The sequence below is a fragment of the Cricetulus griseus genome, chromosome 3 (genome assembly GCF_003668045.3).
Source record: "Cricetulus griseus strain 17A/GY chromosome 3, alternate assembly CriGri-PICRH-1.0, whole genome shotgun sequence".
NCBI lineage: Eukaryota > Metazoa > Chordata > Mammalia > Rodentia > Cricetidae > Cricetulus > Cricetulus griseus.
In genome coordinates, this window is record NC_048596.1 from 79,628,154 (window position 1) to 79,653,011 (window position 24,858).

Below are 24,858 nucleotides of genomic sequence, written 5' to 3' on the forward strand. Positions count from 1 at the left end.
CACCTTTTTTTTTTTTTTTTTTTTTTTTTTTTTTTGAGACAAGGTCTGTCATTGAACCCAGCACACATGAATTAGATATATCAGGCTGTCCAGCCAGCTCCAGCGATCTGCCTAATTCATCCCCCATCCTCGCCCCCCCCCACACACACAGAGTAGGTTTATATACACACATTCACTACCATACTATCAATGTTGGGAATCTGAATTCAGGTCCTCATCTTGTGCAGAAGTCACTTTACCTACAAAGGCATCTCTCCAGCCCATTGACAAATGTTTTTTAAGCGGTTGGTTTTTTTTGTTTTGTTTTGTTTTGTTTTGTTTTTTTGAGACAGGGTTTCTCTGTATTGCTTTGGAGGTTGTCCTGGAACTCGATCTGTAGACCAGCCTGGCTTCAAACTCACAGAGATCTGCCTGCCTCTGCCTCACGAGTTCTGGGATTAAAGGCATACGCCACCAATGCCCGGCTGTTTTTAAGCTTCTTAATAATATTTGGTACACCTTCAGGGAAAGGTATGTTTGGCCCAAAATCTTGTTGTTAAGACAGGGTTTCTCTATGTAACCCTGGCTGTCCTGGAACTCACACTGTAGACCAGGCTGGCCTCAAACTCTGAAATCTACCTGTATCTGCTTCCCAAGTGCTAGAATTAGAGTCATGTGCTACCACCACCCGGCTTATGGTTCAGATCTTAAATATCTCCCTAAAGTCCACGTGCTAAAGTGTCCTTCACCAGCCTGTGGTGCTACTGGGAGGCAGTAGAACCTTTTAGAAATGGGTCCTGGAAGGAAGTTAGGCCAGTAGTATATGCTTGTATGTGAGTGTTTGTATGTGTGTGTGCATGTCTCTCCTTTTCTTCTCTTTCTCTCTTCCTCCCTCCCTCACTCACTCTTCCCTTTCTCTCTCTCCCTTTTTCTCCCCCTCTCCAACCTCTCTCCCTGGCTCTCATTAGGTTAGCAATTTTGCTCTCCATACTCCCTATCATTGTGCACTTACCACAAAACAACAAGCTAAGTGTCCATGGATTAAAATAAACCTTTTCCTCTATTAACTTCCTTAATTCTCTTGTCACAAGAATGGGACAATGACTAACATGGTATTCAACCTTTTTTATTAGAAGTAGTAAGTGTGAAAGGTTATTTTTTTCTAGAAACTTCAGTCATTTGCAGTGGAATCATTCTGATCTCAGATAAATTCAAACTTAAGGTGAGACTAAAAACAGGGTTTTTTTGTGTTTCTGTTTTGTTTTAAACAAAACTGTCTGGGCTCAGTGGTTAAAAGCATTTGCAGCTCTTCCAGAAGACATGGGTTTGATTCCCAGCACCCACATGGTGGCTCACAAACATCTGTAACTCCATTTCCAGGGAATCTGACACCATCTTCTGACCTCAGCCAGCACCAGGCAGATACAGAGTACTACACATGCATGCAGACAAAACACCTATACACACAAAATTTAATTTAAAACAAAATAGCAGTCTAAAGACCTGAAGACCTATGGTAGCAAACACAAATCATGCAGTATACTTCACTGGAGACCCTCCCAGGACTGCTCACCTGGGAGTTGTACCACCTTAGCAACCGCACCCGAGACACCGCGTGGTATGGAAGTCTAGCTTGTGTAATCTAAGGCAAATCACGACCTCTCCATGTCTGTCTCTTCCAAATAAAAGGCTTATTGTAGTACTTCAACCCCTAGCAAGCACTCACTCTATTCTCTTTAACTTGGATGAACCAACCTTTTCTCAGCAGCCCTTTCTTTACACCCAGCTGAACAATTTTATAATTTTTGATAACTAGATAATTTGAAATCACTATCAACTATAAAACAACACCCTCATAATTATGCTTATCCTAACATGATTCATGTCTCTCCAGAAAATATTTTCTTAAAACCCAGAATGATCATTTCTTTTAACTACAGTGTCTGGAATGTTCTCGAAGTTGTGATAGTGTTTTCAATGCTTGTCCTCCGCTTGATGATACTATTAATGGTAGGGGTTGGTGAAGATAGGTTTAAATGAGTTCACCCGACCCAAGATAAATGATAAACAGGTATTAGGATGGCACTTACCCAAATAATAGTAAATAACCACCTTGGTCTTCCTGCTCCAGAAGATGCAGTCTCTGCCCTTCCAATGCTCTCACCACAACCCAAAAGAGCAAGCCAGCCCCTCCTCTTCCTTATAAGGGGTTATATCTGCACACCTGAAGCCACACCCATAGGATGTGGCCATGACTGCAAGTTCACTGGTAAAGCAAGATGCCACTACAGGTTGGTTGGATAATGATGACTATGAAACCTCTGAGATGGGACTTGGCTAGCTCCTCTTAAGGTTAGAGCCCAGCCCTAATTTATGCCTAGCTCTCTGCTTCCTAGTCAGCCACAATGTGAACAACCAATCATTGCCTCATGCTTATACCACATGCCTTTTCTGCCATGATGGACTGAAACCATGACTCAAAATAAACCTTCCCTCCCTTACACAGTTTCTAGTAACGAACTATAGAAATGATCCCTGATGTATTTTGTCAGAACAATGAGAAAAATGTTGTAATGTCTAATCTCATGAGATTTTATCCTCAGGGAATGAAGATGTGAGCAGAGGATAAGGAATACAAAATTCAAAACCAGGAAATGTTCAAACAAAATCACAAATTCAGACATCAAAATCAAGTTATCCACTTCTCAGAGATGCTTGTCTCTTTAGTAAGAAAGTCTCCTGCCTTAGGCCGGGCAGTGGTGGTGCGCGCCTTTAATCCCAGCACTGGGGAGGCAGAGGTGGGCAGATCTCTGTGAGTTTGAGGCCAGCCTGGTCTACTGAGCAAGTTCCAAACAGCCTCCAAAGCTACAGAGAAAACCTGTCTCAGAAAAAAAAAAGCAGGGGAAGAAAGGAAAGGAGAAAGGAAGAAAGGAAAGAAGGAAGGAAAGGAGGGAGGGAGGGAGGGAAAGTAGGAAAGAAAAAGAAAAAGAAAGTCTCCTGCCTCTCTGATTTATATAACTTTTCCCACCTGGCTCATCTTTTTGCCTCTATAGCAGGCATGATGCTTCACCTATTTGAAGAACATTCTGAACTGACATAGCCCCTTCCCCAAAATGACAATCTCATACCTATCTCAGTTTATGCCAGCAATGTTAGTAGAAGGACAAGAAAAAAAGGAAACTTGCACATGCTCAGTAATATTTGCTGAGCACACCAGCATGCCAGGCCCTGCACTAGAAAGCTAGAACTCGAAACAAGCATAGCAATTCACATCCCTCAAGCTTTATGTATAGTGTGGAGGTGGACCCAACTGGCAACCATGAAATGAGTGGGTAATTACAAAATGCTGAGTACTAAAATTGAATTGTATATTGTTGGAAAGCCTTAGGAACAAAAACACAGTCTAACTGGGAGTAGGAAGCAGGGCTCTTCAGGACAAGCCACGCTAAGGAAGTGTGGTTTTGTGCCCTTCCTTTTGACATCCTCTCAGCTACCAAGTTGCCCAAGTTCCTGCTGTGCTTTAGGTGCACCCTGAATGACTACAGAAACAGAAATGGAGGGGGAGTTCTCAGAACCTTTTAGAATGTGAGCAATCATAGGCATAGAATTTTGAAGAAAACTATAAAGGTTAGCACCATGTCCTACAGTCAATCAGCAATCAAATGATGACTTTTATTGAAGCATCTGAAATCAACCCCCCTATACTTGGACAAGGCCTTTCAGCAGTCCCAGGGATATGCTGCCATCACTTTCAACTTAGCCACCTACAAGAAGAGTCCACTAAGATATTTATCAACAATACTCAGGTAAATTTCAGGTCATGCCAAATGGATCAGTAAAATGCTGTGTTCTACTATATGTATATTGTGCTACCCAAGTTACCCTTATAAAGATGGCTTCTCCATGATATGAAGGGCTTCAATTTGATGGGTCACAAATAAATTCATTCTGATGGTGATACAACTTGTGTCAAATGAGAACCATAGAAACTTCAGGAGATTTACTATTTCAATTTAACTTCCATATCACTCAGTTTTCCACATATTCTTACACCGTATTGTGTAAGACTACTTCTGGGACTTTTTCCTTTGGCAATGCTGGAGGTTAAATCCAGAGCCTTGCACATACTAAGAAAGTACTCTACCACTGAGCTATATCCCCAGCTGTTGGTTTTTGAATAGTGTCTGACTGTGTAGTTTAAGATGATCTTCCTGCCTCTACCTCCCAAGTACTGGGATTACAAGCTTGTACCACAATGCCTAGCTCCTTCTGGGATTCAAAAAAAAGCTGAACATAAAATGGTCTAAGCTTGAAAGGATACATGTATCTTATACATATTGATATACATATAATATATATGTATTTACATATATCATATATAAGTAAATATGGACCTTTCAAGTGGGTTTATGAGTCAGAAGTCTGATAAAAAGAGGAAGCTTGTGTTTTCATTGTTTTTGGGACATTTTCAAAGGTCAAAAGATCTTTCATCTTGTTTTAAATGCACTTCCAAAGCAACTCTTATGCTTAGCCTCTTAATTGCTCTCCCCTGTACATATGTGGGTTTGGTCTTCTGAATGATTGCTCACTCTCCACCCAATTCACAATATAACTTTATGACACCTCATTTTGATACATTTATTTTGGAACTATAACACCTCACTTTGTGAGTATAAAACAATCAAACTTCTGTTTCACTTGAGACAGAAAAATGTTGCCCTAACCCATGAGAATGCTTTTAAAATATTTTAAAAATCTTAAGTATTTTCTAGTAAAGAAAATTTTCATGTACAAAAACAAAACCCACATTAAAAAAAGCAAGATGACTCATGCTTGTAACCTCATCACTAGGGAGACACAGACACTGGTCTCAGGTTAATTTGAGACCACATCCTTAAGGGGAAAAAAGGTAGACAATGCCTGTGTCTGAATAACAACACCCAAGGTTGTCCCCCTGACCTCCACAAACATGCACACAATCTACAACCACAAAATAGATGGCCATCCTTGGCTACATAGTAAGTTTTAGACGAGCGACATGAGAGCCTAACTCAAAACACACACAAACACACACACACACACACACACACACACACACACACACACACACACACACACACACGGTGTAGAGGGGGTGGATATCAGAGTATCAGAAAACTAAACCCAACACAAACAAGGAATGGTGGTGCATGCCTGAAACTCCTGCACTTTCAAGGCTGTGGCAGAAGATTGTGAGTCAAAGGCTATATGGGCTATAAAATGAGTTCTAGGCCAAGACTAAATAACAAGACATTGAGCTAAATAAAAAGACATCGTCTCTTTTAAAAAATTAAACTCAGGCCAGTGAGTGTTGGCACATGTCTTAAATTTCAGCTCTCAGGAGGCAGAGGCAGGCACATCTCTGAGTTTGAGGCTCACCTTTGCAGCACATACACTAAAATTGGAATGAGAGAAAGGATTAGCAAACTCCCTGCACAAGATGACATGAAAACCTCAGGAGTATTCCATATATTAACTTTAAAGAGAAGGTACATGTACATTTTCAAAAAGGAGAATAAGGAGGAAGAGAATTTTTATTATATTATTATTATTATTTCAGGCTGGTTAAATGGCTCAGCAGATAAGGCCAGTGCTTGTCACCAATCCTGGCCTTCTGAGTTTATTCCCCAGGACCCACATGGTAGAAGGAGAGAACCAACTTCTGCAAGTTGTCTTCTGACCTCCACATGTGCACAGACTTAAGACATAAACAGAATAAAGTTTTTTAATATGCATTTATTTATCTTATGTATATGACTGCCCTGTCTTCATACACACCAGAAGAGGAAATCAGATTCTTTTACAGATGATTGTAAGCCACCCTGTGGTTGTTGGGAATTGAACTTGGGACCTCTGGACCAGAAGTGCTGCTCTTAACTGCTGAGCCATTTCTCCAGCCCCCAAATAAAGGTTTTTTGTTTGTTTGTTTGTTTGTTTGTTTGTTTTTTAAAGAGAGAACATTTGCATATGTAACCCTTATCACCATCCATCACTACAATTTTTCATGCTCTCAAACTAAAACTCTCTAGCTGTTGAACATTCACTTGACATCTTTCCTCCCCTCATACCTTGACAACTACCATTCTACTTTCTGTCTCTAGAAATTTGATTCCAAGTGTCTCACATAAATGATATCAAGGTGTTCTCCTACAACTGGAATTTCACTCAGTGTAATGTACTTATAACATCTATATTGTAACATGTATCAGAATGTCATGCCTAAGGCTGAGAAAAATTCATACACAAGTATGTACATATACATTTGAATAAATATTTTGTTTATCCATTCATCTGTCAACTTCCATACTCAGGCCAATATATCCTGCTCTATCCCATCTTATCATCAAAAACAAATGAACATTTGCACCAGGACACAGGAGACCAAAAGTCTACTTACTTCCACTATGCTTTTCACATGCTCAAGGAAAATCTATAACCTAAACAATTTTATTTGTATAAATGGTAGTGAGAGACTGGGGACATGGCTCAGTTGTTAAACTGTTTGCCTTGCAAGCATAAGGATCTGAGTTTGATCCTTAGAACACACATAAAAAGCCAGGCACAGCAGTATATGCCTTGGATCCAGCACCAGGGAAGTAGATGATCCCTGAGGTTTGTCCACCACCTAGGCTAATTAGCTCCGGGTACAATGAGGGATTCTGTGTCAGATAGATAGATAGACAGACGGATGGATAGATAGATAGATAGATAGATAGATAGATAGATAGATAGATAGATAGATAGATAGATGAAAGTTTGCTTGACCCATGGCCTCCATGAATACACGAACACATGCATGTGCACCCTCACACACATATACACACAAATCCACACAAATGGTAATTAATAAAACCTCTCATGCACAAAGGTATAGGATAGCATGCTTACTTTCATTAGTGAATCACGAATCCTTGACCATTTCCTCAAATTCTAATATAAATGTATGTGCACTTACACAATCCACAAGAAAAGTGGAAGTCTTTTCCCACATACCTTGAAAATAAGTCTTAACATTTCAGAGTTCCATAACAATACCATAATCAATTCTATATAGCACATAACTGTGACAAAGTTTACAAGTAGATAATGTGTAATTATAAGAACTGTATAGAGTCGGGCGTTGGTGGCGCATGCCTTTAATCCCAGCACTTGGGAGGCAGAGGCTGGCGGCTCTCTATGAGTTCGAGGTCAGCCTTCTCTACAGAGCGAGTGCCAGGACAGGCTCCAAAGCTATACAGAGAAACCCTGTCTCAAAAAACCAAAAAGAAGAAGAAGAAGGAGAAGGAGAAGGAGGAGGAGGAGGAGGAGGAGGAGGGGAGGAGGAGGAGGAGGAGGAAGAAGAAGAAGAACTGTATAGAACAAATTTTCAGCTTCTTATGATACAAAATAAAATCCTTTGCCTTTGTCATTCATGCATATTACATGCAGGCACAGATGCATGCATACTCTACCTGCTGTTTCATAATATGAAGTTTGCCCAGTCCATTGTGAAGCATCCAGAAAGAACTCAAGACATGGACATGGAAAAAGACATATTTCTGCCTCATGGAATTCTTTATCTAGGTCACAGCCTACTCATCCAGAAAGAGAGTCCCTTCCTACATTGCTGCGTGGGTACTACCTGCCACTTAAAACAACGACAGCATGTACTTGGTGCCAGGCACTGTGCTGGGTGTCTTATGTGCATCCTTTTTTTAATCCTCATGACTCTGGTGAAATTGTTCCTCCTATTTCCACCTTCTTTTTCTTGCATCAACCTGCAAGGCACCCAAGTTTCCTTTGCAAAAGGGGTAAGGCAAGATTTTAAACCTAGCAGTCTTACAGAATTCCTTCATCCCCCCTCAACACTCTGCTGCCTCCTAGTGCTGTGGGTAGGCCTCCGCACACTAGCACCACCCTGGCATTGGTTAAAATGCAGGTTTGTAGAATTCTCCAGGTGTACTACTTCAGAATTCTATAAACATGGAGCTTTCGATATGGTTCACGAAGAGAAGACAGAAGGAGGGTCTTCAACAGAAGCAATAATGACCTAACAAAATGTATCTGAGAGTCATGAGATATTTTATACAGTCTGCTGTGGTAATCCAGAAGAAAAAGCCTTATTTCCTGATGGCATCTGTGAGACAGCAACAAGGTAGCCTTCTAAGAATACAATGAGAACGAGTGATACTATCAACTTTATGTTTTTAAAGATAACTTGTTTTCTTTTGTGTATAATTCATGAATGTTGACAAACATATGCAATTGTGTGACCACCACCAAAAGTAAGATACAAAATACCCCCTAACCTAAAAAAATACCTGTGCCCCTTTGTAATCAACATCCAACTCCAGGCTATAGCAGCCACTTCTGTGTCTTCTGCACTGACATACTTGCCTTTTCCAGGATATCCTGCAAATGGAACCATACAATACATAGTCTTTTGTATCTGGCTTCTTGCATTAGCTTAATGTACTTGACATCCAGTAAAGATCCTTTCTATTGCTGCATAGTAATCCAAGATGTAGATGTACCACAATCATGGGTCAATTTACCAGCCAGGGGGCATTTTGGTTGTTTCCATTATTTTTTGGATATATGAATGAGGCCACTATGAGGATTTACATATGTGTTATGCATGAACATGAATTTTCACTTTTCTTGGGCAAGTTAATAGTGAGATTTCCAGATCAAATGTGAAACCCGTACTTCCTTACAAGAAAAGCTCCTATTTTTCAAAGCATCTATATCATCTTAATTCGTACCTAGAATGTGTGTGTTGGGGAAACCCAAATCCTTCTCAGCATTTGGTTTATTGTCAGTTTTTATTTCAGCCATTCTCATTCTTATACCATGCTATCTTTGCCATTATTGGTTTGTTGCATATTTTCCAAATGAACAATAATGTTAATCACCTTTCCAGGTACTATGTGTCATCTTTGATGAAGTGTCTATTCAAATCTTTACATGTTTTTAAATTAAATTGTCATTTTCAATTGAATTTAGAGCCTTTTATAGTTCAAAAATAGTCCTTTATCACTAGGCATTTTGTAAACATTGCCTTGCAGTTTATGGGTTACATTTTCATTTTCTTTGTTTTTGTTTTTTGTTTTGCAAGACAGGGTTTCTCTGTGGCTTTGGAGGCTGTCCTAGAACTAGCTCTTGTAGACCAGGCTGGTCTCAAACTCACAGAGATCCAAGTGCTGGGACTAAAGGCGTGTGCCACCAACGCCTGTCTCATTTTCACTTTTTTAACACTGCCCAAAGCAGTCTTGATTTTGTGATTGTTTTATGGATTATAAAAGCCTACAGTGAAGTTGAGGAAGTGGCTCAGATGTTAAGCCTGCTTTCAAGCTGAGAGCCTGAGTTCAATCTCACACAAACTTTAAAAAACTCAGGGAGGAATCTGTAAGAAAGAGCAGTAAAAGTTTCTGTGCTGTTTTCACTATAATAGTTTTGCGACACATTCCAAATCAAGGAGTGCAGTGACCATCATTGCTTTCATTACAGAAAAATATGCAGACAATGGTGACACAGTGTTGATGCGGAAAGGTGTACAGGAGGCCTGTTCTTGGTGGCACAGACCTGTAATCCCAACTACTTGGGAAGCTGAAATGGGATGATTGCTAGTTCAATGCTTGACAGGGTTGCAATGTGAGTTCAAAACGTGCCAGGAAAACTTAATGAAACCCTGCCACAAAATAAAATAAAAAAAAAACAGTTTAAAAACATTGCTCAGTGGTAGAACATTTGCCTACCACACAAAAGGGTCCTAGCCCCAGTAGAAAAAAGAGGGAAGAATGCTGTCATCACAAAATTTGTCAAAGAAGCAATATAAGGTTTGAAGAATTTCAAGGAGTGGTGTGTACTGACCAACTGGCTCTAGGAACACAGGCAGTCTGGTGGTGAGGAAGAATCCCAGGTTCCAGGCTGTAAGAATGCCAGAAAACAGCCCACAGATAGACTTTAACTCAGAGAGTCAAAAAGCTCTCAAAACACCCTGTCAGGTTCTGTTTTATTTGCTTTGGTTTACAAATGGGAGGGTGTAAGGATCATTTTTGCCTTTGAGCACAGCATAACCTGTAACAACTGACAAGCACTTGAAGGAGTATTGCAACTGCCGTCCAGCGCGGCAGCTGTGATTAGACGGTCCCTGAGTAGTCTGCTCTGTTCCTGATGGAGAAGGAGCTCCAAGTCAGAGTCTGCACTGTTGCGATGCCTAGCGGGACCACACAAACCAAACTAAACATGGTGTCTTGAAGATCTAAAAGTATTCTAGGGGAGAAGATGTACAATAGTTAATTTTCCCCCAGCAGTTTCTTTTCTTGCTAATTCAAAGTTATTTAACACATGGTATTTGGTAATTTTTTTTTTTACTTATTAGCTCATTTAATAAGAAAGAGACATTGTGTTGTGTAATTTTGATTCTTTCAAGTACCTGAGTAATTTCTCCCTTCTAGTTGCACATAGGAAAGGAAGGTGACATGTAAACTTGTGGTTATAGTCTCTGCTAACAAGTGTCATCTCTGTGACACAGAACCATATGCCATGCATGGGTGGACAGAGAACACAGTCCAGGACAGGAAGCAGAGACTTTCAGTATACCCTCAGGCGAGGCATGGTAGTGTATACTTGCAATCCTAGCACTCTGGAAGCTAAGTTAGGAAGACTGGATTTTAAGCTAGCCTGGACTACATAGGCAGTTGCAGGCCAAACTAGGTTTGAACAGCAAGCAAGACCTTGTCTGAAAGAAAAACAATGGAGAATTCTATTGCTAGGCCTGTTGGTCCAGTAGTTCAGAGCTACTGGCAAGCTGAAGCAAGAGGGCTGATAGTTCAAGGTCCATCTGAGCTACAGAGATATCTGCATCCTTGAATGCCTTCAGTCTTAAAAATCTGCAAAGCTTTAAACCAAGCAGGTGGGTTTGGACATTCATTTCTAGTACATATGATGGCCATAAAAGTGTTATGATGGAATTTCTCAGGGTGATAGACAAGAACCCTCTTGGCATGTGGAGTCTAGAAAAGGCTTCTCAGAAAAAGTATATAGACAGTTCTGGGAAATACAAACATGTCAGCTAGAAGGCTTCTGTCTGGAATCATATGCAAATACTCCAGCCATATCTACCTCCCCTCTGAAAGCCTAGTCATGAAATGTTCTTGATACTCTGATCTGGCTACATTTGTTAGGTGTAGCCATCCCTCTGAACCCTCCTCACTCATTAAATCTGCCCTTCACCTTGACTCCTACCTGTTCCAAAAACTTGCTACCCACCCACTTCCACTTTTCTTCTGCTTCTTCTGGGGTACTAAGACAACCAGGGCCAAGGCAACAGCTAGACTACCCACTGCATCCAGACAGTGGCCTCATTGCTGCTCTGCCCAAATGCTCTGTGGGAAACTTGATTTGTAGAAGCATGTGATATTTTGTTGTCCCAAAATTCTCTCATTTAAGAAAAATCCTCTGTGGAGTCCAGAACTGAGGACTAGATGAAGAACCAAGACTGTTCTCCCAGTTTCACAGACTTTAAGTGATGTAACTTAATTTTATAATGGTTACATTTCAAACCAACAAAAATGTAGAAATTAATGTAAAGAATACCCTATACCAAGGTATAATGAATACCAAAAATAAAACATGATTTATGAGTCAAAAAAAAAGAAAGAAAAAGAAAACAAGAACGACAACTCCTCTCGGGCTGGAGAGATAGCTCGGATGTTAAAGGCTAGCCTTCCAACCAAAAAACATAAGAAAAATCCTCTCCCTTCTTCCACAGCAGACATGCCTCTGTCCTTAAGACTTGCTGGGGCCTAACTGCCCCCACTCCAGTCCCAACAGCCAGCTATTATCCAAATGTCATCAGAGGAAGTCATGCCTATGTGATCACTACTGCCTCAGTGAGAGGCATGTGACTCATATGGTGCCTCTCAGGATCTGCCTGGGGACTTTGCATGTGCTGCTGGGTCAAAGGAGCATATTTATTCACAGTCTGGAGCTGTTCAGTCAGTTAACCTGGGGGCTATGTTGCTACCGAGTGGTAAAAGCTTGAAGCCACAACAGAGAGGTCAAAATCTCCTGACATCATATGTGATTCTTCACACATACCCAGGAGGTCCCTGTTCTATTGAGGCTAGCCTGCATTACATTTCTGCCACTTGTAGCCACAACAGCCTGAAAATCATACCTTTCCAGTTGGCACTTATGCCCACATTACTGTAAATTAGCTGCTTTGATCATGCTGGGTGAAGGTGGTATGGAATTGGCCACAATGGATTAAGACAAAGAGGTTTGAGACAGCTGAGCACACATTTCCAGAATGAGAGCACCAGGTCATGGCCGTGCTTTTGAATTTGAGGCTGTAGATACTTATAAACACAGGCATCACTTACCAGCCTTGACTGTTCATTGATTTGAGCCATATGACACACTAGATGGGAGACAATGGGTGCAAAATGCCAAGAGGTAATGGAGAACTAAGTTACACTTTGAAACAGAATCACATCTCTTAATAAAAGGGAGAAAGGAAGTGGCCTAATCAAGCTTTAAAGAGGGAGCACAGCTAAGAGCTGCTTGCTAGTGGCAGAATTATTACAATATGTGCTTTATGAAAAGGCTGGTTTTCTGCTTGGCATAGGCACCTCTGTGTTCTGATCTCAGTGTTTCATTAGCAACAGGAGCCCATTATCCTTCAGCATTCTCTAGCTATAACAGATTCCAGCTTCCGAAATATCAAGAAATTGGACTCCAGCTGCCAGGGGCTCTCTCTGGGAGATTTTCCACCTCTGCGATGGAACTGTCTTTTTTCTCCTGTTTGCCTGGGAAGAAAGGTCTGGAGAACACCTGTGATGATTTGCAGAGTCAAAGCCTCTCATGAGCATGCTGACTTAGGCTCAGGGATGCTGGAGAGATGGTTCTGCAGGCAATGGGCATGTGCTGCTAAAGCACGGGGACCTGAGTTTGCATGCCAGCTGTGTGAAAACAGAAAAGCTGGGCATAGCTACTCACACATGTATCCCCGTGTTGAGGTTTGCCAGTGAGGAGGATGGATGGGGCTTTCTGGCTGCCAGTCTAAGGTCAAGTTTAATCAGAGACTCTGTATCAAAGTAGTCTAGAGTGATATAGAAGGACAGCTAACATCCTCCTCTGGCCTTCATGCATGTGTACCTGCACATGCATATAACACACACGCGCGCGCGCGCGCGCGCGCGCACACACACACACACACACACACACACACACACACACACACACACCCCTTAGGCTACAGCAGCAAAGGAAAAAACATTCCAATGAATCTAACAACCTGGCAACCTCCGGGAGGAGGGGCACTGGGGAGGCACTGGGTGGGGAGGGTCCATGAGGAACACTTAAGCTTTTGTTGCAGTCATCATTGAATGGCTTCATACTTTCCAAAGTACCTGTGAGTTCCCCATTACTTCAAGGGCTGTCTTGAAGCTCTTCAAAGATTTGTCTTTCAAGTTCTTTTATCTTCTCAAAACAGGGTTTTGCTGCAGCCAGCCTGGAGCTTGCTACATAGATCAGACTGCCTCAAACTTGGGGAAATCCATCTGAGATTACAGACATCCACCATGCCTGGCTTCTTCTACTTTCTCAAGATTTATTCTTTGTCTTAAAATTTTATTCCAAGTCAAGGACATGATTTTAGAGAATTTATTCTCCTCTCTCTACTGGAATATGGACGAACCCATTGACTAATTTGGCTAGTTTGCTGTCAGAGTGACTTCACCTCTCATTTACAACCTTACTATGGTGGTTTGAATGAAAGTGGCCCCCACAGGCTCATATATTTGAATGTCTGGTTTCCAGATAGTTGGTGGACTGTCAGAAAGGATTGGGAGGTGCAGCCTTGTTAGAGGAGATGTGTCACTGGGGGGGGGTTGAAGTTTCAAAAGCCCAGGTCAGGTCCAGTGCTCTCGCTCTGCCTCCATCCTGCAGATCAAATATAAGCTCTCAGCTACTGCTTCAGCACCAGGCCTGCCTGCTGCTATACTTCCCACCATGTTGATGGTGGATTCACTCTCTAGAACTGTAAGCAAACCCCTAATTAAATACTTCCTTTCATAAGTTGCCTTGGTCATGATGCCTCTTCACAGCAATAGAACAGTAAGTAAGACACCAACATTTTGAATGAATGTCCAGCATAAAAATAATTCTCAAGGCAAGCAAGATGGCTCAGTGAGCCACAATTGATCCTGGGGACACACACAGTGAAAAGGCAACTGACTCCTACTTACACCATGGCACATGCTCTCATTCATTCATAAGATTGGTTTATGCCTTTTTCACCAAATATTTATAGCACATTTAATGCATTAGGTTCTTGGGATACAGAGCAAACAATAACCTTGACATGCAACAAGCCCTACCTTCTAGCAGAAGCAAAGAAACCATAAACAAATTATTTTGGTGTGGAATTATGATGATATTTCTCCTTATGAGAAAATTCCATACATACCACTTTCTCTCATGATTTTCTCCTTTCAAAAGAAAAAAATAACTATCTAATTGTAGGTAATAATATCCACAAATATTACCATCTGGTACACCTTTCTTTCTTAACTTACACCTGCTAAGCCATTTACAAAGTTCAGCTCTATGAAGTAAAGGGGGTATAATACATGTTATCATAGTAGCACCTCAAATTCTATTACACTTAGATTCTTCCCTAATCACAAAGCTTAAGTGAAGCCTGCCTCCTCTCTACTCTCCTTTTCCCTGTTGATATCATCTCTAAATGAAATTACTGGGGCTGCATCCATGAAATGATTTTTACTACCAGTCATAAAAACAGGTAGTTCTATCAATGGAGTTGTAAGCCAAGTCAGTAGCAGTAAGGAAAGGCATGCTCATGTTGGAAAGGGTCAAAGAAACTTCAGTTCTACCTGGTAGGATAGTCTCTTTTGATGTACAGTCAGGAAAACTCAAAGATACATAAACTGTTGCTACCTCCTTCTATGAAGACGATAAGGGATGGGAGGGGTGGAATAGTCTAGTGTTTCTCCATAAACACCCTAAGGTTGATACTCCCTCCTTTGGATTAAACAGTTTTCTCAGCTGACCCCTTTGCAATGGAACACTAGGTCCGTTTACAGAAGTAAACAGGAAATGCTATGGGGGGATTAACACTGGCATAATTCTATGAAAAAACCCTAAGTACATATATTACTGTGGTTCTAGAATCCTGCCCCCAATTTCAGAACCCCATCTCTGATATGGTATCAGTAAAGCAATGTAGCCCTGACTGTAAACTTTTTGGCCAAATGTTCTTAATTTAAAACAATCCAAACAATTGTATCTACTATAGTTAGTGCCTAGACTTAAACAACATTGGCTCAAAAATAAGTGCTTACCTCTATATTCCTAGATGCACATGTGCTCATATGTACTTTTCAACTTTAACAATTTGCCAGCTTTTAATGCTGTCTTTCCAATTCACAATGCTGGGGAAGGGGAAGAAGGAAGTTGTATCTCACCAAAAAACAAAATTTGAGGCAATGCATGGAATGTTCTAACTCCTGGGTTTTTTTTTCTAGTTCTTCTTGTGCAGCTATAATAGCTATGCAGACTCTACGGAGGAAGGTATAAGTGCTGTAGGTTCTTTTTCTTTTATTTTCCTTTTTGTTTTCTTGCCAAGATTGTATATATTGGCTGGGGATTATGGCACATATCTTCAATCCCAGCACTGGGGAGGCACAGGTAGGAGGAGCTCTGTGAGTTTGAAACCAGACTGTTCCAGGACAGCCAGGGCTACATAGGGAAAAAAAAAACCCTATCTCAAACAAACAAACAAAAACAGAGATTATATGTATCAACAAACTCAAGATTAATAACTTGGAAAATTGTTAGTAGAACCATGTGGTCTAGGAAGACAGCTTGGTCAGGAAAATGCTTGCCATGTAAGCATGAGGACCTGAGTTTCAGCCCCAGAAACCACATAAAAAACCTGACATGATGGTGGGTACTTGTAACCCCAGCACTGGAGATGTGGAGATAAGAGAAAATCCCTGGTCAACCAGCCTAGTTTACATGGTGAGCCTCAGGCCAGTGACAGACCCTGTGTAAAAAATAAAATAGTACCTCAGAAATGATATCTGAGTTGATCTTTGCCCTCTACATACATGGACACACACACACAATAAATAAATAAATATTTTAAAATACAAACCTTGAGGCTATTTTGAATCTGTAGGTGAGTCACACTGAGATGACTCATTTTGTATGTGAGTCCTGGCTATTGTTGTCTACTGTGCCATTGAAAAAGGAAAAAGTCGTGTGGGTGAGTCACTCTGAGATCTCATTTTGTATCTGAATTGAGTTCTTGCTATTGTTGTCTGCTTTGCCACTGAAGGAGGAAAAAGACACTTCTTAAAGTTTCTTCATGAATATAATTTTGGAGGTATCTATTATGAAATGTCAAGACAAAAAAAACAGCAAAAAGAATGGTGCATATATATAATTTATATATATAATTTATTATTTTATTTGGGGATTTTTTAGACATGTTCTATGTAGCCATGCCTGGCCTAGAACTCTCTATGTAAATGAGGCTAGCCTTGAACTCACAGAAATCTTGCCTCTGCTTTCCAAGTGCTGGGAATAAAGGCATGTGTGGGATGAAAGGCATGTGCTACTACACCTGATGATTTCATTTTTCTTTAGAGTTGAATAATATTCATATTATTTTATATATGTATCAGATTCATTATCTATCTGTAGATGGGCATACAGGTTGGTTCTAATTCACTGCTATATATAGTAAATAGAGCAATAATAACTATGGATATGCAAATATCTCTATGGTAGGATATAGCATTCACAAGGAATGCTACATACATAACGCTTTTTGTTTGTTTTTTGAGACAGGAATTCTTTGTGTAACCACCCTGGCTGTCCTGGAACTCACTCTGTAGACCAGAATGGTCTTGAACTCACAGAGATCCACCTGCCTCTGCCTCCCAAGTGCCCCTGCACTGCCTGACTCATACATAACTTTTATTAACACATTTGTGTGGCTTGGGGTAGAGATCAATGGTAGAGCATTTACCTAGCATGTCCCAAGCTCTGGATCATATTTCCATAACTGAGAAGAAAAAGAAGAAAGAAACATGCTTGTATATAAACCAGATTGATCACAGATCTGGTTTGGTTTGAATTTTTAGATAGGCTCTTACCCTACAGCTCAGACTAGCCAGGAACTCAATGTAGTACAGGCTGGTTTCAAACTCAGGGCAATCCTCCTGCTTCAGTATCCCATGAGCTAGTATTATAGGTATGAGCCATCATCATACCTAGAAAAAGCTATTTCTTAAATAATGAACTTTATTAATAAATTATCTACAACAGGCCAGTAGATGACAGTGTGATCCAGTGAATAAAACCGGCAGCCTATGACCCCTGGTGAAAATGTACCTTTGAATTCCTAATGTCCTGTGGAGCATCAGGAGCATGGCCAGGACTGCAGGGCATTCCTAGCACATGGAGTGGGTGTGGTTATGAATCTAGTGCAAGTAATCAATCACAAGCCTTCGTTCCTTTGCATTGTGACTTTTCTAAACTCTGGACTTGGCTTGGTGTATTGTACTTGCCCTTCTGCCTCCCTAATGCCATGTAAGCAGAGAGCGATCAAACCTTAGGACTCTAGATCTAGCTCAGTATTAACATGGCAAAAATTCCATAAACGCCTGCCAATAAAGAACGTAAATCCACTTAGCTGAGCAAGTGAAAGGAGGAGGTCTTTTCTACAAAATGCTAGAACTGGATTGTGCATTCTCTTATGTACTATGAGGGTGACTTATTCTATAATTTCAAAACTGTCTCTTCATGTTTGCAATGCCAGTAATTAAAACTCACACACACTTGGCAAGAGATTTACCACTGAACTATATTCCCATAGTTCATGTAATTTTTTTTAGCAGGAGTTACACACACACACACACACACACACACATAAAAAAGAAGTAAATATGTACATTAAACATATAGTAAAATAATCTCTTGCAGAAAATAATATTATTTCCTTTTTCTTTGACAGGGTCTTACTCTAGTCTAGGTTGGCCTGAAACTCACTATGTAACCCAACCTGGCCTAAAGCTCACACTATCTCCTGTCTCAACGTCTCATTGGCAGTACTACTGCATTTAGGCAGATGAATCTCTGAGTTCAAGGCCAGCCTGGTCTACAGAGTGAACTCTAAGACAGATAAGACTACATAGAGGGACCCTGTCTCAAAAAAGAAAGAAAGAAAGAAAGAAAGAAAGAAAGAAAGAAAGAAAGAAAGAAAGAAAGAAAGAAAGAAAGAAAGAAAGACAGACAGACAGGAAGGAAGGAAGGAAGGAAGGAAGGAAGGAAGAAAGAAAGAGCAGAAAGAAGGAAGAAGGAAGGAAGGGAGAGAGGGAAAGAAGAATCAAATGCTAGAAAGTTTATCTGCTAGAGTGACATTTATTTCAATAGACACATTTGCTCAGATCTTCACACTGGTGGAGCTTAGTAGGTTTAGTGCCCCCACACACACCATAATAGGTTTCTCCACCAATGTATTAAGTCAGATCAAGCCAATTTGAAAAAGTATAACAGGTTTTTTTGAGCAAAGCAACTCCTGGGCAGGTTCTCCAGTCCCAGAGATTGAAACCAGAGAAGCACAATCGAAAGCAGTAAGATTTTATAGGTTGTAGGCACAGTAGAATGACATGTCTGCCACAAGCTAGGTTTGTGCCCAAGTATAGTAAAAAGCTGAGTACTTAGGCAGGGACTTGGGCAGTTGGCAACTTCAGGGGAGAAAGCTGCAGTAGCCACCAAGAATGGAGGACTGGGCTTTCTGGTGCCTTTCTTTGTTCAGAGACTCTCTGAGTGGGAGGGGTTTGGAGAGAGAGACAGGAATGGGGCTTTCTGGATTGTGCAAGGGCAAGCCAGAGGTTCCAACTGAACAGAGCTATACTCAGCCAAGCACACCTGCAGAGTGCTACAGTTAGCCTATGGACTTTCGGGTAGCATGAGCCACATGAGGCCACCAGAGGCCAAGGTTCAGTTATCACTTAAAAGATAAAAGATATTCAAGTGCCTGTATGAGCTTGTATCTTGGAAAACGCTTACAGTATCACAAAACTGGTTTGCCAACATGTCAGGCTGCCAACGTGTCATGTTGCTGAGTCAACAAGAATTAGTGTTCAGAGCTGCTGTTCCCAAGGCTATAAATCTTGAGGTTCCTCCCCTTGGCTGCATAAGAGGAAAGGTGGGGAGTTTCAAAGATGCTGGTGGCTGTATCATACCTCCAGAGTTTCTGACTGAACTGGTCTGGGGTGTGACCTGGCCATTGGAGCTTGTGGTTCCACAAATGGGACTGAGAAGCTTGACTGTGGGGACTTTGTGTTTTTTGAGAACACAAATAATTCACAGCAAGCTAAATACACCTGCTCTTCCTCCCTTGCTGTCACAACTCTCTAAAAATAAGCTAATGTGAGAGATGCGTAGCCATAAGACTCATCAACCTAGTGTCTTCTCCCCCTTTCGGTCACCATAGATTTCTACCACAAACTTGCTTGAGGCTCTTAAGGCTATGTAGATTTATAGCAGCTCCTCCAATAAAGAAAACCAGCCAGCTAGTGTATGGAGAAGCTGAGATTATGAAAGAGTCCCTGTACATTCTACAGAAAAGATGCAGATGTTGTTCAAAGCCCTGAGTTCAATCCCTGGTACCAGATCATATATACTCCACAGGAGAAGTACTGTATAGAAGTGTGTGCTCATCTCAGGAAGCCCAGAACTTGGGAAGCTGAGGCAAGAAGATTAGGAGGTCCAGGTCAGGGGCCAGTAAGATGGCTCAGTAGATAAAGGTGCTTGCTGCCAAACTAACAACTTAAGTTTGATTCCAGGGACATCAGAGGAAGAAGAACCAACTCTTGTCATAGAATGTGAACATATGTTTGCTGGTACACACACACACACACACACACACACACACACACACTCACTGACTAACCAAATGTACAAACTTCTAGAAACAAATATTTATAATATTAATTATTTAATCTATAAATTAATTATTTAATCTATAATATTAATTATTTAATTAATATATTAATTAAATATTTAATATTAAATATTTAATATTAATTATTTAATCTAATTAATTATTAAATTATGGTTTAATAATTATAATATTATTTAATAATTAATTATTGATTGATTGATTAATTAACCTATTGTTAATGATTTAATATATAATATTAATTTAAATTAATTATTTAATGACTATATGGATTTTCTCTGTACTTTAAGCTATTTTGTGTATGTAATTTTTTATAATAAGAAGCTGTGAGGAAAAAGATGTCTGACTTGATAAGGGGAAGATAGGGCACTTATATCAGTATGTGCTGAACTAATGCATTCAGATACAGACAGCTGACTCTACATGTGTTCATGGTCAAACTTTATATATTCGTGTATTTGAAGATGTTTGTAATAAAGTGGTAGAGGGAGGAGTTGTGACAAAACCATAAAATTGACAGAAAAAATTACTGGAGCTAAAAAGTATAAAAGGACTGCAAAATAGTTTACCATACCAAAGTCAATGTGTTTCTTATCTACAAGCAATAAGCAAATAGCGTTTTAAATTACAAATGGAATGTTACTTATATTAGTGCCCCCAAAATATTAAATACTTAGATATAAGCCTGAAAAAATAAGCAAAGGAAATCTACAAAGCTCTGACAAAAGAAACCACAGAAGGTCTAAAAGACCCCTGCTCATAACAAGGAGCCTCAGTCTTATGCGGTAGCAATTCTTCCCACTTGGATCTATAGATTCACTCTCCCATGGGTGTTCCCTGACTGCATGCAGACTGGGGTATAATCACAGTACCTGTATACTTCTGGTGCAATTCTTTTTATTTTTGTGATACTGAAGATCAAACCTAGAGCTTCCCATATACTAAGTAAGTACTCTACCACTCAGCCATCTCCCCAGGCCTTGGTGGGGAACTATCTCAGTATTTTGTAATCTCTACAGCCCCATGGATGTTCCTTATACTTATTTTATTCCCAGTATTGTTTTATCTAGCATATAAGCAAGTCCTCAGAAACAAGAAATTGAGTGGACAACTCAGAAAATATAATCAATATGTGTCTTTGTGTGAATTATACAAAAATATGCAATATATGTGATTTCAGTAATGGTATTAAACCTATCCCATAGATCTTTAACATTAATACTTTTATTACAGCTCATTTAAGATATGTGAATTAATAGATAACAATATCCAAAGTCCAAGGCAATTTCTTATAGTTAATGGGGAAGGGTGAATTTGCTTGCATAACAGCAAAGGTTTAATTTTACTCTACCTGTTGTTTGGCTCTCCATATCCATACTGGTTTAGCTTAGACAGTATCAACATGGGAGCTAAAGACTGGGCAGGTCTGGTAAACAAAGCACTGATGCAAAAAAACATCAAGGAAAGGGGAGACCTAAAACAGACAAAAAAAAAGCATTGGTCTTAATATCAATCACATTTGTTGCATTTTTTTCTTCTTTGAGACAGTGTGTCTCACTATTTAGCTCTGGCTTGTTGTCTGGAACTCACTTTGTAGACCAGTTTGGCCTTGAACTCACAGAAACCCATCTGCCTCTGCCTCCCAAGTACTGAAATTACAGGTGTGCTCCTCTGTCCCAGCACATCTGTTGTATTTCCGTGCTCAAGTATGTATGCATATCTATGTGTGAAAGGCCTCTTCATACGAAATTCCCTTTGATTTAAGTAAACATCTATAGAATACCTTAGTAATCGCAAAATATTAATTCCTTTGTTTTAAGGGATAATAGAATGTAACTTCTTTGTTGTTATCCTTTCTGTTGTTGTTTTTATTTGTTTGAGACAGACTATGTGGTCCAGGCTGAACTGCAACTCAGCTATGTTCAACTCAGTTGAACCCTGAACTTGAGGTGATTCTTCTGCCTCAGTCTCTGAAGTGCTAGGATTACAGGTGTGAGTCACAACACACAGCTATTTAGTGAGACAAGGTCTTGCTTATATGGCTGGCCTAGAAGTCAAGTGATCCTCCAGCCATAGTCTTTAGGGGCTAAGACTTCCGGGAGGTGCCAATATGCTTATCTGACAATGAGCAGCCACATGGTGCTTATGTGTATTGGCATTTGGTAAATGCTGGCACATTGCAATCCGTACAACAGAAAACAAATTGAGATTTCACTTTGGTTCCTAAGCTTTAAACCTGATGTAGCACTGGCTGTGTGAACCTAAGCAATAAAAACTATGATGTCATTTCAGAAATAGGAAAATATTGCCAGGGGCAAGGGATATAGCTCAAGGGTAGGGCACTTGCCTAGCATGTGCAAAGCCCTGAGGGTCAAACCACAGTATTGCAAATCAAGAAAAGGAAAGGTTATCCAGGGTGCAGAAGCATGAACATCCTATAATATTCTGTATCCTTTGTCCCAGTGACAGGACAACCATTAGGATCATCACTCTGGTATATATTTGTGGTGTCAATATAACTGAGCTATAGAGACTCTTGTACTTAATATCTGAATAAATAAATATACTTACTTCCTGTTAAACTTCAGTAAATCTGCATCAACCATGTCAGCCAGTGGCAAGTTAAATAAGCAAAAAGAGGCATGCACAATCACCCTAGAAAAAAGTTAAAATACTGTACACATATGAACATTCTATAACAACAGATCACATATCTATTAAAACAAAACAAAACAGGGCCTGGAGAGATGGCTCAGTAGTTAAGACAACTGGTTGTCCGTTAAGAGGACCCAGGTTCAATTCCCAGCACCCACATGGTAACTCAAAAATATCTGTAACTCCAGTCCCAGGGTTATAGCCTCTTCTGGACTCTGTGGGCACCAGGTACACACACACACACACAAGTGAAACTTTCACAAGTAAAGCTGGGCACGGTAGTACATGTATTCCATACCAGCACATGTGACTGGAGTTATGTATGTGTACCATGTATTTATAGAAGCCCACAGAAGTCAGGAAAGGGCATCAAATCCCTTGGGACTGGAGTTATAGACTGTTGTGAGTCACCATGGGGGCGACAGGAACTGAACCTGGGTCCTCTGCAAGAGCAGTAAGGTCTCTTACTGTTGAGCCATCTCTCTAGGCCTCCATCATATTTTTAAAACAAAGTCTTTCTCGTTGAACCTATGGCTCACCAATTCAGCTAGGTAGGCTGGCCAGTGAGCTCCAGGGATCTTGCTTTCCCTACCCCATGGTCTATGCCTGCTCCCAAGCATTGGGGTTACAGAGCATGATGCTATGTCTAGCTGTTTACGTGGGTGCAGCTGTTTACGTGGGTGCGAGGGACACTTATGTTTCTGTGGAAAGCAGTGTACCAACCCAGTCATATCATAGTCCCTTGGTGAGGCTTTTTGGTTTGGGGTTTTTTATTGTTGTTGTTTTGTGTTTTGTTTGTTTGTTTGTTTGGTTAGTTGGTTTTATTTTCTTTCTTTTTTTGGGGGGGGTAGTTTGAGACAGGGTTTCTCTGTGGCTTTGGAGGCTATCCTGGAACTTGCTCTTGTAGACCAGGCTGGCCTCAAACTCACAGAGATCCACCTGCCTCTGCCTCCCGAGTGCTGGGATAAAAGGCGTGCACCACTGCCTGGCTGGTTTTATTTTCTTTTGAGACACAGTCTTACTCATAGTCCAGGCTCACCTAGAACTTATGGCAATTCTTCTGCCTCAGCCTCTGGGGTTACAGGTTACAGGGGTGAGCCACCACACTGCTATTAAACAGAGCTTATCTTTGCTACAAATCTACTATATGAAATGCTTTCAAAACACAAGCTATTAATATTCAAACAATTTCATTGAGAGGTGTAATGCTCCAGCCTACAAATGGTAATTAAACTCCATTCAGATCAAATATGTTAAACCTGGTGTGGTGGTTCATGCTTATAACTCCAGCTAACCAGATGAAAGATATTTCAAAGTTTAGAAGGATGCTGGAAAAGTATGGTATAGACCTGGCATTTACTTACATGATAACAGTGAGATAAACAGCCAAACAGTAATAGTATTCCTGTCCCAGAAGTAACATGACAATGGCAGCTGCTCCTTCTAGGTAGAAAGAAATTAATATAATCTTATAGTAACCGCATTTCTTCAGCCAGGACTGGCCTAGAAGTACCAGGCACTGCAAGGAAAAGAGATCAGCACTATGTTAAGAAGGAACCTGCCCCACTCATTAATCCTGCCTACCTGTGATGACAAAATCAGTGTCTCCTTACAAAACTAAGTTACTTCTGAATTACAATATCTGTTACAACACAGCTTAGACTGTCTTGTGTTTGTGGATTTGGTTTGATTTTGAGATGAAGTCTCACTCTGTGACCCCATCTGGATTGGGAATTACCATATAGCTCAGGCTAGCCTTGAAGTCTCAGTAATCCTCCTGCCTCAGCCTCCCAAGTGCTGGGATTATAGATGAGTTATCCATATACATAAAAAATTGAAAGGCTGGGGATGTAGTTCACTTGAGTCTCTGAGTTCCACCCCCAGCACTGCCAAAAAGGGAAGAAAAGAAAAAAAAAAAAAAAACTACAAGCATTGATGTTATTTGACTATTAAAGAAACTGTTACTATTTCCATAAAAAAAATCAACTACCCAGAAAGTGAAAGGCTCAAACAAAACCAAAGAGAGACAACCTTTACAATTGGAGGTTAAAACCCAGCATTGACTCAAGATGGGTCATTACTGAGCATCTCATTGTCCACACTGTGAGGTAAATCTGAGATGCCCCTTATCCTAGTACACAATAGCTAGGTCTTATTCCATTCCTTCTAATTAAGTGCTATATATTTTAAGCATTCCAACA

At 40.4% G+C, this 24,858-nt stretch overlaps 1 protein-coding gene and 1 non-coding gene across 2 annotated transcripts in view; one reads left to right on the top strand and one right to left on the bottom strand.

The window, feature by feature from the left end:
- Nucleotides 1–5,389: 5,389 nt before the first annotated feature.
- LOC113831193 lies at nucleotides 5,390–5,493 on the top strand. The gene has a single exon (XR_003484329.1). It is a non-coding gene; the product is annotated as a U6 spliceosomal RNA (small nuclear RNA).
- A 4,613-nt stretch (nucleotides 5,494–10,106) lies between these two features.
- Nucleotides 10,107–24,858, bottom strand: part of LOC100759771 — a 31,558-nt gene continuing 16,806 nt past the window's right edge. Inside the window, exons 3-6 of the mRNA XM_027410350.2 lie at nucleotides 24,022–24,176; nucleotides 22,574–22,657; nucleotides 21,354–21,476; nucleotides 10,107–10,272 (exon numbers count right to left, since the gene is read on the bottom strand). Of these exons, the coding sequence (XP_027266151.1) occupies nucleotides 10,140–10,272; nucleotides 21,354–21,476; nucleotides 22,574–22,657; nucleotides 24,022–24,176 (495 nt within the window). The 3' untranslated portion in view covers nucleotides 10,107–10,139. The remainder of the gene's footprint in view (nucleotides 10,273–21,353; nucleotides 21,477–22,573; nucleotides 22,658–24,021; nucleotides 24,177–24,858) is intronic.